Here is a 20923-nt window from a genome sequence, read left to right as displayed (position 1 = left end):
GGTTTGAGCCACCACAGTCATTTAAACATACAAAATGACACAAAGTGAAAATAACATGGTATTTTGGGGTTATGGACACAACAGAGTTACCATGGTGAATATACAACCCGAACATTAACTGTTAATGAAAGCTGGAAACTATTCATGAATAGAATGAATATTATACCTTCATGAAAATTCTTCATAGCTAACACACGCAGTACCAGTTACGTGATTTATCGGACTGTACTTTTATGTCATGCACATAGTTTCTGCACTTTAGTGAAGTGATATACAGCATGGCACCACGTTTAAGACTGCTACTGAAGAGTGCATGCTACGACCATGGTAGAACATCTGGAAGGACAGGATAATTCGTTTTTCTGAGATGAGAGACTTTTATTTCATAACAAGTTATAGAATAATTATATTATACATTAAGCGGCGTCCCCAGTCATATCCTGCTCCTGAACAACCACTGCTTCCTGCTTAACACACTTAGGTTTTTTGGTGGTTCACATCTTTAATTAGGAATACAGCTAAACTTTGCTTGATCCAGAGAATGTTTCAACACCCCTGGACTAAATGGCTGTTTTACCGTTGTAATTTATCCTTTGTCCACATTGTGCAAGTCTAGCAAATTTCCATTACTTTTTAGCACCATATAATCACTTCACTTGGAAAATGAGACAAAGATTAAGTGTATAATGTTGTTTTAGATTGAGCCAGTGCTTCATTGTGTCTGACAATTCCTAAATTAACTAAGCCTAACGGAGTGGAGCAATTATTCTCAATACTGGTCCTTAACATACAACAGCTCTGCACATTTTGTATGTATCTCTGATCAATTCAGGCATTTGTTCTATTTGACTCAAAGTGGCCTGTGAAGTGGACATCATAGGATATACTGCCATGATTCCCCTGTTAAAAAAGCCCAACATATGCTAGTTAGGTATGTTTTGAAGCATAGCTGCTGGTCATGAGCTGGTCCTGGGCAGGAGCTAGTTGCTTAGGACCAGCACATGGCCAGCTCAAACCTGCAGCCATGCTTCATAACATACCTAACTAGCATATGCTGGTTTTTCAACAGGGTCCAGTTCGAAGGGAGCATTTATGTTCCATTCAGAGAGCATTAAAGTGTGCGAGGCATGAATTTAAATTGTATTTATTTCCATAGGTATATTATGTCACACTTTACAGTTCTCATGTATTTCCTGTGTTCAGGTAGTAGGGTGCAAAGAACATTGTGTAGGGACCCTGTCAATTCGAACACAGTTCATGCATGGCGCTCACTTCTAACAAACTGATTATCTGAATCAGGTGTGCTAAATAAGAGAGACATGAAAAATATGCAGAGCAGTGGTACGTGAGGACTGGAATTGAGAACATTGGAGTAGATTGTAATGGGTTCACTGTAATAAGTATTAAACATTTAGGTTGTTGGTAGTATTCCTACCTAGTTAACAGATATTTGTCTTCAAGGCTGGCTCTAAGGTGCACAGACAAAGCAATAACTGACCGTAATCTGTACATTTCAGGCAAGAAGAACTCCATCCTGATGCACAAAGTACAACATGATCTTAACTCTGGCGTCTTCAACAACCGTGAGAATGAGATGATCCAGGAGATTGTGAAGTACGATCGGGAAATGGTTAAACTGGTTAAACAAGGGGACATGCAAAGGCCCAGGGCCATGTCCATGACTCCTTCAACTCAAGGGAACATATTTACACCTTCTAGTCAACCCTCTACAAGTTCTGCTATTGCTAGCCTTCAGCAGGCTGTTGCCATGAGCTTCTGTCCCCAGATGGGCAACCCTCTAGTGGGTGCTGGGGCGGTCCAGTCTCCCCGCATGGTTCGGCGCTTTCAGGTGGTCCAGAGCCAGACACCCCCAGGCTCCCAGTACTCCACCTTAGCCCTCGCCTCTGCCCTTGCAAGCACACCTGTCCACAGCCCTCTGGTAACTGCTGGACGAACATTCCATTATGGTTCTAGCCCCCCAGGTGCACCCTCAGGCTCCCAGTTATCCCTTGTACAGCAACACGTCCCCAGTCCCACACATCGACCTCTGGTCCCCAGGAGCACTCTAAGCCAGGACGCCCGAGCGCTGTCCGCCTCCCAGCCATCCTTACCCCATGACATGGTCCAGCCAGTTGCCCCAAGCCCTCCACAGTCCACCAGAGTCTCCTCCACTTCCATCGGTCCCCCTCTGAACCTCCCGGGCCCTGCTGGTCTTAGAGGAAGTATCCCACCAAGAATGGCACTACCCCATCAAATGTCTGTAGGTGCATTTCCTCCTGCGTCCCTCCCTCAGATGAGAACCATCTTGGATTCAGGACTGCCCAAGAAGGATTCAATAACCAGTCTCCCAGAAACTGAGCCACAACACATCAGATCTAGATTATCGTCAAATTTGTGACCACGATAGAGTTGGCGGTCTCTGTCTGGGCCAGGAATGTTTGGACTCTCCTTCACCAAGTACTATTCCCGACCCCCTGTCAGAACTTTAAAATTTACTCTCAGAATGTATGTGGTGTGACTGGTCACAAGGGCAAACAGACCCTAGAGACTTAATAGTATAAAATCAACATGTCCATTCTTACCACAATTGGAACATTTCCATTTTACCTATGATATAAACATCAATGTAGCTTCCTCCCTCACAATTTGCCTCTTTGACATGCTTTTCTTTATTGTAGCTGTTCACAAAGATTACAAATGTACCACTCCCTTTTTATATACTGTAGTTCAAACGATGCAAACTGATGTGTGTCTGAATACCGGTACTTAGCAGTTTGCTTCTGATCAGAAAGTAGGAGCTTACTCCCTCTTCTTAACATGAACCGGCTAGACAATAGATATTTAACCTATAATGCACTATATTAGAATTGATGTAGAAAAAATGTATTCAACGGCTCGAGAGTCCCAAATTGGTTTCGAAACAGGATGTATTCTTACTGGAACTGCTGTCCATGTGCTTGTCTTATTCCTACAGACCAAAGTTGGGCCCATGGAAAATGTTAACATGAGATGATATGTAAAGGTTTGTCAAATGAAATGAAAGGATAAAAACAAATACAATTTCATTGCCTTGATTTTGACTAAACATACTGTGTGTGTGTGTGACCATACGTGTTTTTCTTAGCTGTCCCACAACAGAGCATTTTTCTCTTGACTTAGCGTTGGAATGATTAAATGAACCAATAGTTTCCTAATTAAGGTTCATGGAAGTGAATACCACATAAATTTCAAGCTGATTATGCTGCTGAAGTATAAAGTTTGACGACAGGGAAACTCATTTGCCCTTATCTGGTGCATTCAAATGCACTTAAGTCTTAATTACAAAGGACTTAAGTAGCTTTGTTCTCAAAGGTCAGGTTCATAATTAATTAACTATTTATTTTAAAGATTGTGGCTTTGTCCTGTTTGTGAAAATCGTCCTCCCTCACAAATAATGCACAAGAATATGACTTAATTCTTAAAGCCTAAGCAGTTGAGGGGGACTGGACATTTTAGAAAGCTAGTGAGGTTAAGCAAGTGTGTACATTGACGGCGATTACCCCCCTCCTCTGAGATGTGACGAGATCCATCAGGCGACGACGAGTCGCTCCACTATCTGTTGTTCTGGAGCACTAAATAACTTGCTCGCCATGGCTACCTAAATGAGGTCTGATGTCTTCTCAGTCATTGAATTCTTGAAAACCTATTTATATTCTGCTGTTACTTACCATTTCACAGCTTGAAAGAGACTATAGGCTGCTCCTTTTTGCTATTGGCATCCTGGAGACAAAGGAAAGCTTGAATTGAACGGTTATGTCTTCTAACAAAGAACAAAATGGGCAGATGGTTGAAAATATCATCAGGCTGTTTGTATGCAGGGTGTGAAGTTCATTTATGAATACTTTGAATAGAATCATAATGTCATTCCCTTGTAAAAATAGAGTTTTAAATGATTCCCTGCAGACTTTGCTGTGCACAAACCAGTGCCGCCCCATAAGCTGATAAAAATAAAATAAAATAAAAAAACCCTTATAGCTTATTTTAATTTTATCCTCAATTTAATTTTGCACCAAAACAGATGCTGATTTTATTCAAGATACGCCAAGTGTTACTTTTTTTGCCAAATTCTAAGTAATAATTCTAGCAATAAAGTTTACAGCGTGTCCATGAGAAAATATTTTGTCTTAGTTGGAGTTATCATTAAGAAAACACATGTTCCACAAAGTACCACCAAGTTATACTATGCATTATGGTAGAGGAGAATTTTTATTATTATTATGAAACGTTTGTCTGGAGGGCATGTTAACTTTTACAACACCGCATCCATTTCATTTATCATCATTTAACCATACCATCTCTGGTTATTTTTTCAGGACTATATTGACTGAAGAGCCATGTTTTTAGCAGCAATTCTGCAGTTTTGTTTGAATAAACATTCAAAACATCTTGTGGTCAAGCTACTTAAACAGTGTTCTATTAGTAAGGATGTTACAAGAGCCTGGGGTTGTTTTGCAGCTTTGCACGAAATAAAGATGTATAATGATGGGCCAGGGTGAAATTTACTTACTGCTTAATTGACTTCATTATATCAGGTCAGAAACATGTGACATGGTGAATCCTTGATTTAAATTCCAAGACAAAACACAAAACCCACAATTCTGAAGTGCATTACTTTTTTTTTTTGGCATGCAGTCATCTTTTAGTTCCATTAGTAATGTTTGGGACATAAGGAGCAGAAGAAGTAACCACATCAACTGGGAAATAATAATGAATTCAGCTAAATTAGCTAAGCTTTTATCTCTATTTTAGTCATAACTTCTGAGACGGCCACTTCAGTCATTGGGCTAAAAGGTATCTGCTCATCTCATATCCATCCATGCGTGTTCTACAAGGGAAATTTGTCTATTTTAGCCCTATTACAGGTACCTAATCAAGCAAAAAGCTTTGATTTTATTGTAGTATGCTGTTGGGAATGGTAGCAAGCATTAAAAAAAAGTGTCAACAGAAATATAAAGTTTACTTCATTAAAATGGGTTCAAACATGGTTCTTCCAACTGATTGAAACATCTGTTGCATAAAATTGTAGGCTGTTATGCATTCATACATAAATTTATATATGCAGTAGTCCACAATGATGGTTTAGCAAAGTGATTACATGATTATAAAAGTGCTGCGTCTTTAAGAAAATGACGTTTTCCTCTTGTAGGTCATTGCTTTAAGTGACTTCTCAGACAGCTTCTAAAGAGTTTGAGCCATCTTATGAATGATTAAGTGGAGTTTCATCCAATCACTAGATTCGAGAGCAATCTTGATTCTTTTGCAGTGAAATCTGCATAATGACGAGAATCTCTGGCTGAAAGAAATGACTTGTGGTTCAGTGATTTAGATGATTCAGCTAAGGGTTCTGTTTAAAAGAGTAATTCATCAACAGAATCAGTTCAGATGAGTCACTAGTTTGTGAATCATTTCACACGGGAAATTGTGCTTTAGAAAGACGTTTATCTGAATTCCAATGCAAATTCAACTCTGATTAGCAGTAAATTAAAACTTCTAAATTCTCTTTGAGTGATTCATTAAAGGAATCAGTTCAGAGTCGAACTCAACTCGGTTAAGTACACAAATCATTTCTTGCTTCATTTCAACTAAAGCAAGAAATGACTTGCGGTTCAGTGAATCAAAAATTAGATGATTCAGCACTGCTAGTGATTCATTCCACTAAGGATTTAATTTCATTTTAGGGATTTTTACTCAATAACTGACGTCAACATGATTTTCATTCTCAACCAAAATGCAATCACTCGTCATGCGGTACTTCAAAATGTGTATTACAACAGGGTGTTTGGTAACATGGAAACCTAGCTATTGTTTTATTTTAAAGATTTACTTCATAAGAGTCACTTGTTTCTGAATCACATTACACTGGTGACTGCTGTTCAAAAATGTGTTTATCTGCCCGCACTGCAAACTCGACTCAGGTAAATTGAATTTCCTTCACCTCTAAACTGAGGAAACATTGGCCGTTAAGTGTCTAAAAACATTATGTGGCGGCACACAGCTTTAAGCCCACAAGCTATTATCATTGTAAGGGTAACGTCCCACGCAGAGGTTGTTGGAGATGGCAGGAAATGAGCAGGTCCGTTGACGTCAATTCTCGTGTAATCAAGTGTAGCCCTGCATTGGATTGGTTTTGTTTCGAATTGCCTTTTGTAATAAAACGCTTTCAAAATCCAGAAAACAGAAAGCAAGCTGCTGAAGCAAGGTATTGGGTCTTAAAACTTTCAATAACAATTAACCTTTCGCCGACCCAGAGTGCAAAAATATTGACTTTATTTCTTGCCGAATGCCATGTGTACATTCTCCGACAAGCACCCAACAGATCAAAACGCCTCTGATCATATAACACAGTGCTCTCGAGTCCTTAAAAAAAAAGGATGGCACAGTGTCACACGTCATCTACAGTTTTCCCCAAATACTCCTAAAGGTGCTCTATTATCATAAATATCCTCGCGTTTCTTTGCTGGCTGTGAAATGTGAGAGCCGCCAGCTGTGGGGGGATGCTGGGAGTAAATCATGTCCAAGTGGAAATGTCAGAGAGGGCCTTTCAGACGGGGCTGCCTTGAAATCGATGAGAGCCAGAATCATGTGGTTAATCAGCTCCGTGTTAGCACTCAGAAGTAAAGGAGCGGATCAGAGCCCTGCCGAGAGCGCGTTCTCACTCCATACCGAGAGGAGACAGGGGCGACTCCTGTTCCCCTCCACAAGAACTCTGCTTCAGTGCTTAAGTGATGTCTTTATGATAATATGACAAGACAGACAGACACACACACACAAACTTGCTCACGCACACTCACTTATCTACCAGATCAATCAATCTAGTCTCAGTCACGCACACTTTTTCGATGTAGTAAAAAGCAGCAATCTGTTTTGATGAGGTCTGTGGAGGGCTCTCAGCCTCCGGATGAAAGCTGTCAGTCAGCTCATGATACGCTCCTCAGCTAAAGAAATACACCGATTCTTTCACCTTCTCCAGGTCAAAATCACCTACGAGAGAGAAAATACATAATTATGCTCTTTAAGGATGGAATATGTACAGTAACAATGAACAGAACAGTTGATTTTAGCACTCATTTAGTCATTTAAACCACAAGAGCCAGACTGGAGTACAATTTATTTTGTAATTATATAGCTTTGATGTTAAGTCTATATAGATTAAGTCTCTTATGCTCATCAAGGCTGAATTTATTTGAGCAAAATACAGGAAAAACAGAACTATTGTGAAATATTATTTTAGTTTAAAATGACAGTTTTCTACATAAATATATTTCGAAATGCAATTTATTCCTTGGATGGCAAAGCTGATTTTTTTTTTTTTTTTTTAGCAGTTTTGAAAACAGTTGCACTGCATATTATTTTTGTGCAAAACGTGATTATCTCATCATATGCGAACTCACGAAGAGCTCATAAAAATCTGTTTATCTCCTCATTTATCTGCTCACTGTTCATTTTGTTTTGGATACACGCTCATTTTGCATCATCAAATCATGTTGCATAGCGTCACATCTTGTCATTACACACTGGTTTTGGTTTGTTTAAACGTATTTGGTTGGTGTTGCATTCATATTTCGTTTTAGTGGTGTCAGACAACTAATCACGATTAATTGCATACAAAATATATATATATTTTTTTTACATGATTTGTGTGTGTGTATTCTATGTTTAATTATTAGGCAAATATACTGTAAATACACGCATATGCATGCATATATTTAAAAAAAATATTTCATGTTTATATATTAAATATATTTACGATATGCATTATATATATATATATATATATATATATATATATATATATATATATATATATATATATGATTGAATAAATATACAGTACACATATAAACAAAAACTTTTAATTTTGACGTGATTAAGCATTTGACAGCACTAGTTCGTTTGTAAGCAAACCGAGACTTATCTTTTTAGTGGTCTCGGTCGGCATGTTTGGTGTGCATCAGGGTTCTGATGGCAGCATTCATACTTTTAATCGAACCAGATATGACAAGTGTGAACACACCCTTACTGTACTATACTTGTCCTTTTTTAACAAAAGCAGAATAGTTTTATAATATCAATAATTTATTGTATATTGCCCTTATAGTTTATAGTGTTTAATTATTTCCAGTTTTTAATTAAAGGTAATTAAAGTAATTTATTCCTGTAGTGGCAAAGCTGAAATTTTTTTCAAAAGTTTTGGTGATCAAGAAACATGTTTTATTATATATTTACAATTATTTTCAAATGTAGCGGTCATGAAATTGCCAAAAAAAAAAAAAAAAAAAAAAAAAAAGTGTAATTTTCTTGCAAAATAATAGATTTCCTTTTTAAAAAAAATCAAACAAAATTTGAAAGCCAAAACAAGGCTTTCGTGAAATTCACCAAAAAGTGCTACTGTGCACATTAAGCAACTGTAATTAATTGAAAAATGAAAGTAGAACCCAAAAATCTATAAAAAAAATTTTTTAGACATTAAAAAAATACCACGCCACTCTACGTAATCAATCCATTCAACTCTAATCAATTTAATTTGTTCTAGAAACATGAAAGGAATCCCACAGGAGGTATTAATGTAGATAAAACACTTAGGCAGTTTAGCAGCGACTGACTCATGCAAACATTAGAGGGTGGTCTGCTTGCTTGCGCACAAGATGTCTATTTGTTATGAAGAACAGAGCAGAGGAGCTCGGGCCTATGGGACACACATGGATGGACACACACTCCTCAGGCAGACAATTTCATTAGTGAAAATAAGGAGGAGTCCTGGAAGAATACAGAGCCTGACTCTAGTGGCACGCTTTTCAAAACTATATAAATAATATTACAGAAATAAAATCAGTGAATGTATCACTGTTACATGGTGTATGAACCATCTTATTGCTTGTTTTTATTGATGTTGAGTTTTTTAAACATGTTGTAAAAGCACCCCCTCAGTATTGTCCCTGATGAATTAGCGATTTGATGTGCCAGATGTGTGTGATTCTGCTGTAAATGTGCTCATGTTGTCCAGGGCTTTTCCTTCCGGCTCGTGTTACGTAAACAGATTAACCAGTTGACAGAATTAACTGTCATCAGTTTAATGAAATCTATCTCGCTGATGAACATAAAATCACATGTGCGGTTCGGCGAGATGGTGCGACGTTACGCAACGGTAAAAAGCTGCCTTAAACCTGACAAGCTGTCGATCGGATGAGGTCGAGAAGCCCGCCTGTGTGTCCGAAAGTGACGGCTGCAGTGCTCAGGGTTTAACTCACCTGTTTGAGGAACACTAGCCAAAAGCTGTGCCATCTTATAGTGCTCTTCAAACTTCTTTGGTTTGGATATAACCCTGTGAGAGTGGAAAAAAATATATTAAGGTTTATCTGTAGGCCGAATTTAAATATTCATTGGCCAAAATTGGACATTTAATTATTTCAGTTTTTTTTTTTTATTTATTCTGTTGTAGCATAAAAAATATTTATTTAATGTACTATTTTAATCCCTTTTTAATGAAAGCAGAATAGATTTATAATATCAACTATTTTTGACCCTGGACCACAAAACCTGTCTTAAGTCTCTTGGGTATATTTGTATTAATAGCCAAAAATACACTGTATAGCTTTTGCTTTTATGCCAAAAATCATTAGGATATTAAGTACAGATCTTGTTCAATGAAGATATCTTGTAAATTTCCTACCATAAATATAGCAAAAATTAATTTTTGATCAGTAATTTGGTATGCATTGCTAAAGACTTAATTTGGACAAATTTAAAGGCAAAATATTTAGACCAATATTTGATATTTAATTCTAGCCACAAAGTATTTATACACACTGTTTAAGTGTGTATGAATTTTCATTAAGCACTATATATTTGTAATATCGGTTATGTATCAGTTATTTGCCATAAACAGGAAGATACTGTAAATATTGGTATAAGGCCAAATTTTTTATATCTGTACTCATTTAGATAGCATTTAAGTGGTTAAATAATATATATTTTAAAATGTATCAGTATGACCTGATATTGAATATTTTTCAGTCCATATTGGATATTTAATGGTTTCTGTCTATTACAAATTAACTTTTAGGATCCAAGCATTTATTTAGGAGTTATCTGCATTAATGTTGAAATTATTTTTTTTTTCTGTCAATATTTGATATTTAATTCGAACCACAAAGTATTTATACACACTGTTTAAGTGTGTATGAATTTTCTTTAAGCACTATAGATTTGTAATATCGGCTATGTATCAGTTATTGGCCATAAACAGAAAGATACAGCAATTATTGGTGTTTATTAAAAAGAAAATACCATAGATTTATAATATCAGCCATTTATCAGTTAATGACCTTATTGGCTTCTTTATTTTCTTTTTAGGTGTTAATTTTCTTTCTTTTTTAAAGAAAGTAGCATAATATCGGTCATTTATCGGTTATCGGCCTTAACATGAAAATAATTTTTTATGTCTCATTATTTGATATTTACAAAAAATTACAACCTATATTTTTATATTATTTTTAGAGTGTATAATTTTTCCTTGAGTACATCCCTAGTAGCTAGCAGTTGAGTATCTAACTACTTTCCATAATAGTTAAATACCATTTAGACGTTAAAAACTGATTGTGCAATGGGACTTACGGTGGCCTGCTGCAATACTTCTTTAGAAGAAACCCCGACAGCTCGTCTAGAATGGGCTGACTGTGCAGAGCCACAAACTGCTCACGACACACCTGAGGAGTGACAAAGAGCACTCAGTCAATCATTATGCACATTAATGCGCCGACTTCAATGCTATCTCCCTCTCGCTTCCCCTTTCCCTCAGACGTTTCACCTCTCTTCTATTTGAACTTTCCCATTTTAAGAGGAATCTGTGGTCACAAAGCATGTCAGGGAAAGACTCGCAGACAATAGTCCACTCACAGAAGGAGAGAAGGATGGGAAAAGATAAAAGTCCGAGAAGAGTCTCAATTCAGACAGCTGAATATGGTTTGAAAGAATAGCTGGAGTTATTACGCTTCAGAAGTTCATCGCAAGTGTCACATGGAGGTTAAGCTTATCTAATGAAGGTGACTGTTAAGTAAGTAAAGCCGGTGAAACAACATGATGGTGAGGGAATGATGACATAACTTTCATTTTTGGGGAAATGATTATCAAACCAAAAGAAAAAAATAGTTCTAAAACAGATCAGGTAAATTAAATTAAATGCTAAAGTAAATAAGGTTTTTTGTATTTGAAGATAAGTCTAGTTAATGGCAGCTTTCCAAAAAATGCTTCAGTTGAGATGATGAGCGGTGTGGCCATTCAATACCAAAATAACCCACGCTGACAGGGTTGGTTATTGGACATATGGTGAACTCAGCATGCAAACATCTGGCCGTTAAGCTGACATGGCTGGGCCGCTTAGTCATTCCTGCTGAAAGAATACCGTTGAAATATATTCGGCAGTGAACACTTTGTTCCTTACACACCCTGTTCATGATGTCCACTGTCACAGCATGGGTCCAATAACAGTCATGGACGGACACAAACGTCAGACCAGCCCTGCAAGATTGAAGAAAACAGGAAAATGTACATACCACATAAAAAAATTAATAAAAATAAAATAAACAACAACAACAAATAACTACAAAAATAATGAATAATATTGTTAATATAATTTATATATTATAAAATGTATTATTACATATTTATGTATTAGTAATGTATTAGTTTATTTTACTGTATTATGTATTAGTTGTTATTAAATACCTGGGATAATTTATTGTTATCAATATTATGCTATAATATGCTATTGTTGAAGTGTGATTATTATTATTATTATTAATAATAATGCATATCTTACTATTATACAATATTAATACTATCATTGTTGGTATTAATAATAATGACTTGTTAATATAATTTATATATTTTATAAGATGTATTATTATTAAATATATACACATTACAAATAATTGTTATTTTATACTAAAATATTTTTATTAAAATACAATTTTCATTTGTATTACTAATAGTAATAGTTATCAATAATAATCAAATGTTTATATGCATGAGTATTATCATCGTCTTCAATTATAAAAGCATTATATTATATTATATTATATTATATTATGTTATATTATATTATATTATCATTCATTATACATACTGTATATTTCTGGGCCCAAATTCACAAAACATCTTTGGACTTAAAGTAGCTCATAACTCGCAGATTTAGGAGAAAATCTTAAAAATGATGGGAGTCAATCCTAAATTTAAGACTCTAAGATTATTTCACAAAGCCTTTTAGCTCTAAAACTAGCTCCTAAATCTGTGAAAGGTTAGGAGAAATTAAGAGGACTACTAAATCACTAAGACCGAACCACAAATTATTCCTAAAGTGTCTGTTGCCGGCATTCTGTCTCTGAACGTAACATTTTTTAAAAAAATATTTGTTGATAACGACCTTTTTAAAAGGTATGACCATTTGTTTTGGAGGTTACCCAAAATTCAAATAGTCCTTTGATTATATCCTTGTTTTCATGTAACAGTTGGGCAAAGACTAAAAGCCGCTCTTGTGTCCAGTTTTTTTTTTTTACGTTTGCATGTCTTAGCCATGATTATTTTTCTCTGTTAATTAAAATGCTGTTTGCATATTTGCATATCCACTAACTGTTTTTGAGAAACATACATGTAAGAGGCTGACAAAAAGCTGAATATATAATTGTTTAATTAGCATCACTTATACTGCCTTTTAAAATCTTTATTTGAATGTGGCAATAAACATTTTTATTTTTAAACCTTCATTTGAATATGGATTATCGCTACAATATTTCCATGAACAAATCTCTGTCAGAGACTATCAGCCAATCACTGTGTGCATAGTTAATAAGTATGCATCCATAGCAACGAGGTCAACCTTGGCCTTATTCTTAGCTTTAAACTTCTGTCTATTCTTTAGTAAAAGTTGGTCACAGCAGCTTTGTGAATAGTTTTTTTAACTGCTATTAAGGAGAACTCTTAGATAAAATGTTTTGTGAATATGGGCCCTGGTCTACTAATCATTTTAGGTCACAAAAAGTATTAAAAAAACCCATTAAACTCAGATCTGCATATTAAACAAACATGTAAAACAAAATATATTTTGTATCATATATGTCATAAGAAAGTAGTTTCAGTTGTTTCTATTCTTAATCCTGGATAAACAAACTCTTGTTTTTCTGTTTCACATTCTTCAAATCTTGATATCCTGGTTAATGTGCTTATTTGCATGTTTATGAGATATAACGTGGACTAAAGAAGAAAATTACCTTAATTGCTCCAGTTATGTTGACAAACATTACAATTGTAATTTTGAAACAAAATACAGGTCATGAGAAACTGTGACTGTACAAACCTTATGAATATTTAATGAGGTAAACTCTTAAATATATGATTGGTGGTTTGTTGTTAAGTCTAAACACATAACCCAGTGTTAAAAGCCCGTTTGAGTGTGGGATGTAAAAAACAGTCTGCTCAGCACCTGTAACAATGCAGTGATGTCAGCATCATGTGAGTGGAGTCCAGAGAGTGGATAAAATTAGGAGGGAAGGCATTTTTCTGCTTCATGCTGTCAGGTTTCCTAAAAAAAAGCACAAGAAGCACAAGCTTAGTCTTGGTACGAAGCACACTTGGGTAATTAAGGCCGGCATCGCCATCCTCTCGCTGGGCAATACATACACCTGTAGCTCCAGGAGCCATACATCACTGAACAGGTAGGTCAGTCTTAATTACCATCCGAGACAGAGACACACAATGAACATAGAGCATCTGCTGAACCAGTAAAGAGTAAAGAATAATGTCTGTGCTCCATAATCAGGCAAAATGGTTCAGAATAAAAATAATGATACTTCAGTTCAATTCCCCTTCCTTAGCCTGTGAGGTTAAAGAGATAGCTCACCCCAAAATGAACATTCTGTCATTAAATATTCATCCACATTGCTTCAAACCCGTAAGACCTTGGTTTATTTTCACAAGACAAATCAAGATATTTTTGATGAAATCCGAGAGCTTTCTGACCCTAAGTAGTCAGCGAGGTTACTACCATGTTTAAGGTCCCGAAAGGTAGTAAGGACATCGTTAAAATAGTCCATGTGACATCAGTGGTGCAACTGTAGTTATGAAGCTACAAGAATACTTTTTGTGCACAATGAAAACTAAAATTACAACTTATTCAACAATTTCTTCTCTTCTGTGCCAGTCTTTGACACGCGTTCATGAGAGCGTCATGGTACTCTCATGAGCGTACAGAGAAGACAGCTCCAGAAGAGAAGAAATCTTTAAATAAAGTCTTTATTTTTGTGTTCTTTGCGCACAAAAATGAATTTTGCAGCATCATAAAATTATGGTTGAACCTGTGATGTCACAATGGACTATTTTAATGATGTCCTTGCTACCTTTATTGGCCTTGAACATGGTAGTTGTGTTGTTGTCTATACAGGGTGAAAAAGCTCTCGGATTACATCAAAAATATCTTAAGGCTGGTTCACACGGCAGGATAATTAGGCCGATTTTAGCCCCGATTCACCCCTTCCGACAATCTTAGGATGCTCCGATTATCGTAAAATAATCTGATCAAATATTCCTGCCGTGTGTGGTGTGTTAAGACTGCTCTCCTCTGCTCGGAAGAATGTCGGGACCGCTCCGATCTCAAATCGGGGATATCCAACATGTTGGATTTATTTGGCCCGATTTCGTCTCGTGTGTGGTGTCCCCCGAGGACAAACAATCACGCAGCCTGTGGACTGTGGCGTGTAGCCAATCAGAAAGTGAGGTGACGAGGCAGTGATAGTACCGCGAAACAAAATCAAAACAGCCGGCGTATATAATATAACAAATACAAATAAAGTCGATGAGCATAACTACATCCACAACTGCAGTCCACCAGAGTACATGGAAACGAATATATGAACGTTTATTTCAACGGTTATTAATCTGTGTAGTACGTAACAACATTTCTATGAGAGAAAACAACAACTTATCTCCATATTATGATATAGCAAGTATAGTCCATGCTCGCGTTGTCTCCACCTCTTTGACCATCGCCTTTTCTTGTTTTTCTTATGTTTTTTTTTTTCGTTAAAAAACAAAGCACAAACTATGGCCACTGCATCCTCTTCGTCCGCCATGATTGTTTACTCTGAAGTCACGTTTGATCTCGAGGGATTTTGCGAGATTTCCCGTCTGACCTGGGAATGCTCGGGAGTCAAATCGGTTCGTGTGTGATGAGTTGATATTGCCGTGTGGCTGCACACCACACACGGAACGACCAAAACTGTTAAACCTGTGATTTTTTATCGCTGTGTGTGGGGTCTCTCATATTTGGAAAATCGGCCGACAATTTTAAAATCGTCCCGTGTGAACCAGGCCTTAATTTGTGTTCTGAAGATTAACCAAGGTCTTACGGGTTTGGAACAACATTTTGATGAACTATCCTTTTAAAGTACACCACATACCACACATTCTTATTTAAACTAACTGAACCATTGGATGGTAATGTAGATCTTATACATATTAAGTACTGAAGCTATCAATAACTATCTATCTATAACCTTTAGGCTTCACAGAGCGACATTGTTCTGGAGAAATAATTTCTGGGAATTCAGCGAGGGCATTAGGTCACTGACCACAAGAGAGCTGCTGCCAACCTCATAATTTCATAATTTATTCAAGTCTCTTCATTAATGAATTCAGCCTCTAATTAGTGCACATGAAGGATCTTTGACTCAGTTCGTGATCTGTGTGAAACTCTGGTCAGGTCTTCTCTTTTAGCTGGACTCAAACAAGCTTCTTCAGCTGCATTCTACCCGGAAACTGTCCTCTGGGAAATTAGAGCGCTTCTATTGGATAAGGTTGAGATTTCTTTCACCACCTAGAAGAGCAACTGACATCTGGGACATTGGCATCAGAAGTGCATATCTGAAGAACGGCCCTTCAGCTTGGTATGCATGGACACCCAAGGCCATTCCTCAAAGCCTGAGAGCAATGTATAATCGCAGTGGCGGCTGTCAGTCTAGCCACAAGTGTTTTTGGCCATCTTAAAGAAACAGGAGATCCCTTTTCAGCACCCCGGCTTCTGCTAATGCGATTCCTGTGATAGTCCGTACTTGTATGGTTGTCTATGACAGGCAGAGATAGAGAAATACAAGTGAGGCCCATCATAAGTGGTTTTCAATCATGTCCTTGCAGCTTTTGGAGGAAGGTCAGCAAGATAGCTCTCATCTGAGTCTCCTGCAAGTGGTATTAACCAAGCTTGGGTAAAGCTCTGGAAGGAATGAAACTGTGAAATGAGGTGATGGTATTAAAACAGCAGATGCTTGCATACAGATTGAACATTTGGGGTTTAGGTGGGAAGCACAGAAGTGTTTAATAAAAGATGATTGACTAAGGAACATATGGTAAAGTGGTGGATGACGGTGCATTTGTTTATGCATGAAAATCTTTGAGATAGAGTCGAATAAGCAAAGATACTGCCACCACCTACACAAAGTTTTACTTTGTAAGTTTTCAGTGAGGCTTTAAAGTGTTAGTTCACCCAAAAATGAAAATTAGACTGTGTTTTAATTACCCTTGAAGCATCCTAGGTGTATATGACCTTGTTCTTTCAAACGAATCCAGTCGAAGTTATATTAAAAATTGTCCTGACTATTCCAAGCTCTAATATTGCAGTCAGCTGGTGTTGCAGTTGAACAGTCCACAAGTCTTCAAATAAAGCTTGTGCATTCATAATATAACATGCCGCAGACGGCTACGGGGATGAAGAAAGGGCCCCTGTAGCGAATCCATGTGTTTTTTTGTAAGAACAATATCCACGTTTCAAATGTAATAAACACTTTTCTCTCACTTACACTGACTGTCATACACTGTAGCAGTTCCGGCGGATGAAGCAGTAACATATGTGCAGCGCGCGTACCTCTGAGGTATGCTAGTCTTGCAAGATTAATTATAGGAGCAAAGAAAGCAAAGTTTAGCCAAGGAAAACTCCTCTTGGGTTATATTGAAATCCGTCAAAATTTTTCTCTACAAATCCTTAGTTTGTACTATCTCCACATTTGTCACTAATCGCACATCTTACGTCATCCAGCATACAAAAAACTTGGATTCGATAAATTTGTCAACTTGTTGTATTTAAATTCTCACAGATTTTGTACTTCTTTTTGGAATCAATTGGTAGAAGGTATCAAATAAAATGATAATAATAAATAAATAAACAAGTTGACAAAAGGATTGAACACCACAGATGTAGCAAGGTATGAAGCATAATAAACATGCCTGGCCGGACCGTTTCGGTACAGGGCTTTCGGTACGGTGCACGTGTGTACCAAATGACCGAATAAAATATTTTGTGTGCGGAACATAGGTACATTTTCGTGTTTCCACACGAACATATTAAGTGGCGGAAGTCTCCGCGTTCAGCGCAAAACCTGCCCTGCAGCTGATTCTAAAGTTTTCAAAAGGCATCATGCGAGTGTGAACATCACTACAACTAGGAAAAAAAACGAACGTAATTCAAACGCAGTTCCCCTCTGCATTAAAACAGAACTTTTCTCTTAATTCCGATCGGGCCAAACCATTAACGAAATCTAAGCAGGTTTAAAAACTGAAACTATTGTTGCTGAACTTTACACTTTGGAAAAGTTATATATATATATATTAGTGGTGGGCCGTTATCAGCGTTAATGTGCTGCATCAAAAAATAAATATTGCCGTTAATCTATTCTCAAAGTTGGGTTGGGAGCTGGGTCTATACTAAGCAAGCTATGATGACTTTCACTTTGATATTTTATATAACCGACTGGCTGAGGCCAGCCTAAAAAGATGCTCAGGACAGTTGACGGGCCACTGCTGCACATCGTCATGAGAGCTTATCTTTTTCACGTGTTTTAAGCCTTACCACTTGTAGATTTAAACACTAAAGCATCCAAACACAAGACGCGGAAAAGCTGAACAGAGTAGCGCGTGCCATGTTAGGTGCGCAAGAGAGAGAGAGACGCGTATCACGGACAGCGACACTGAACCGAGCTCTCTTCTGCGAAGTTCTCCTCAAAGTCCCTCCTGCACCTGAACGAACAAATACAAATCGCAGTTTGAACAAACAAAAAGATGTGAAAGAGCCCAATTCAGTACAGTTCTCAAAGACTTACTGTTTGTCAATTTTATTTGGGTAACACACATATTCTGAATGGAATTGGCAGAATTCGAATGAGCCATTTTAATCTAGATTAAAAAAATTAATCTATGCCCACCTCTAATATATATATATATATATATATATATATATATATATATATATATATATATATATATATTTTTTTTTTATATGATCAGGCCTACAAGCTCGGATTGGTAATGCTGCACTGTAATCATAGTTATTTATTTATATTTTTCATTATATTTTATTATGTGATATTGGTTTGAGACAGTATTTTATTTAGTGGAGAACTTTGCAGCATTATTTTATTTCTTATTCATTTATATATATATATATATATAGATATATATATATATATATATATATATATATATATATATATATATATATAGATATATATATATATAGATATATACATATATATAGATATATACATATATATAGATATATACATATATATAGATATATACATATATATATATATATATATATATACACATATCTATATCTATATATATACACATATCTATATCTATATATATGTATATATCTATATATATGTATATATCTATATATATATGTATATATGTATATATATATGTATATATATATATATATATATATATATATGTATATATGTATATATATATATATATATATATATATATATATATATATATATATCTATCTATCTATCTATCTATCTATCTATCTATCTATCTATATATATATATATATATATATATATATATATATATATATATATATATATATATAGATATATATATATATATATATAGATATATATATATAAAAGTTAAAAAAAAGTTTAAAGTAATAAACAACCTGCAGTTAAATGTTTGCATTTCTTTCCCTTACTGTACCGAAAATGAACCGAACCGTGACTTTAAAACTGAGGTACGTACCGAACCGTGATTTTTGCGTACCGTTACACCCCTAGTTTCCGGTGCAAGTACCCATCAACAGCAATGATGTTAATTCATTGTTCATTCCGGGTAGCCCTCCATTCAGTAAATGACATACAGGATGTGCAGCAGTGACATTTCAACACGAAATGCCACTCTTCTCATCAGAGGGACTTTCTGCTTCTTTCATATCCTCCAGGGGTTTCTGTATATGATAATGAATTCTGGCCATCCATTGACGGGCCCAGAATAGTGTCAAACACTTGTGTGACACAGGCGCTGCCTTTAGGTGTTCCTGTTACTTGCAAATTTGCTGTTTAAGCACTCCATTTTAATTGTTTAATGTGCTCTGTGGAGCACGGTGCAATTATACTGTACATAATAAACCAAACACAAATGAAAATAGTATAAAATAGCAAAGATTTTCAAAAATACTTGTTTTCTGCAGTATCATTATGTTGGCTCATACCACCTATCACAATGAAATTTATAAAGCAACTTAAAGTTCAAAGCACAGTGTTGTTAAGTTACAAATCACCATACAGTTTAGCTACAAAACAACTAAATTAAGCCACTACATTAAGCCACAATGCCAAAGGAAACAGTGTTAATGTTAAGTGCTTAAGTTAAATTTTAACTCTGTCATTAATCACTCACCCTCATGTCGTGCCAAACATGTAAGTTCACATATTAAGATATTTTTTTTATGCATTCTGAGAGCTCTTTTGCCCTTCCATAGACAGCAAGTGTCCTAACTTGTTCAAGTTACTTACCCTATAGTGCCATTTTGGAGAGTATCAAATACGTAAACTGAACGTAAATACTTAGAATCCTTGCTGTCTATGGGAAGGTCAGAGAGCTCTTAGAATGCTTCGAAAATATCTTAATTTGTGTTCCGAAAATGAACAAAGGTCTTAAAGGTTTTGAACGACATGAGGGTGAGTAATCAATGACATAATTTTCATTTTCGGGTGAACTATCCCTATTAATACATGGTATGGCATAAAACTGACTGCAGTAATCATGAAAAACTACTAGACAGCAACAACATCAGATTGTGCTGCGAAGTGTAAAAAGTAAACAAAACAAAAATGATGATACAGTGAAAACTAAAAAAAAAAAAAAAAAAAAAAAATGAAATAAAATAACGAAAGATAAAAAAATCCTGGTGACATGGAAATTAAGATTTTTAATCGCATAATTACACAAAAATACGGTAAAAGCGTTTTATTTTAACTAATTACTTTTTATTCGATTTTACTCAATCGCAATCAATTTTAATAAAAAACTATTCAATGCAATACATTTTCATCAATATTTGGTGACTGAATTATTGTTCAAAATCTCTTGAAAAGATTAAGAGAACATCATTCAAACTGCAAAATGAATTATGTAAATAATACAACGAACAAGAAGCCATGGAAATGTGGGGAGAGGTCAGAAGTCAACGTCAATACAGGGGTCAAAGTCAGAGAAAGGTACTTACTCATTGGCATCATGACTTATATGGATGCTCAGGTTCTGCATGCTGCTCTTGAGCTGCGAAAAACAAAAGAAGACAAGAGAGTCTGAATGAGTAACAAGGAAGAAACTACTATGAAATGAAAAGCAAACAGCTTGTGAGACAATGTCACTGCTTTGAAACTTAAGTATTGCATTGTTTACAGGGAACACCATCATGTAAAAATTGGCTTTAAATGGGTTATTTTATGTTAAAGGTTCCAAATTTAAATATGATATTAATTGACCTTTATCCAACTTACCACATTGAACTCTAATATAAACCAATGCATACGAATATTGGAATCAATCT

At 35.8% G+C, this 20923-nt stretch overlaps 2 protein-coding genes across 2 annotated transcripts in view; one reads left to right on the top strand and one right to left on the bottom strand.

Moving 5' to 3' along the window:
- LOC113040070 (potassium/sodium hyperpolarization-activated cyclic nucleotide-gated channel 2-like) overlaps positions 1 to 3065 on the top strand; it is a 29995-nt gene extending 26930 nt beyond the window's left edge. Inside the window, exon 8 of the mRNA XM_026198318.1 lies at positions 1518 to 3065. Coding sequence (XP_026054103.1) covers positions 1518 to 2398 — 881 coding nt within the window. The 3' untranslated portion in view covers positions 2399 to 3065. The remainder of the gene's footprint in view (positions 1 to 1517) is intronic.
- A 3220-nt stretch (positions 3066 to 6285) lies between these two features.
- LOC113040069 (DNA-directed RNA polymerase, mitochondrial-like) overlaps positions 6286 to 20923 on the bottom strand; it is a 48476-nt gene continuing 33838 nt past the window's right edge. The window contains exons 15-20 of the mRNA XM_026198317.1: positions 20597 to 20649; positions 13517 to 13615; positions 11484 to 11556; positions 10654 to 10745; positions 9288 to 9361; positions 6286 to 7020 (exon numbers count right to left, since the gene is read on the bottom strand). Coding sequence (XP_026054102.1) covers positions 6971 to 7020; positions 9288 to 9361; positions 10654 to 10745; positions 11484 to 11556; positions 13517 to 13615; positions 20597 to 20649 — 441 coding nt within the window. The 3' untranslated portion in view covers positions 6286 to 6970. The remainder of the gene's footprint in view (positions 7021 to 9287; positions 9362 to 10653; positions 10746 to 11483; positions 11557 to 13516; positions 13616 to 20596; positions 20650 to 20923) is intronic.

The sequence above is a fragment of the Carassius auratus genome, chromosome 22, assembly GCF_003368295.1.
Source record: "Carassius auratus strain Wakin chromosome 22, ASM336829v1, whole genome shotgun sequence".
Taxonomy (NCBI): domain Eukaryota; kingdom Metazoa; phylum Chordata; class Actinopteri; order Cypriniformes; family Cyprinidae; genus Carassius; species Carassius auratus.
Note: the sequence above shows the minus strand (reverse complement) of the source record. Positions and strands in the feature narration are given on the sequence as shown.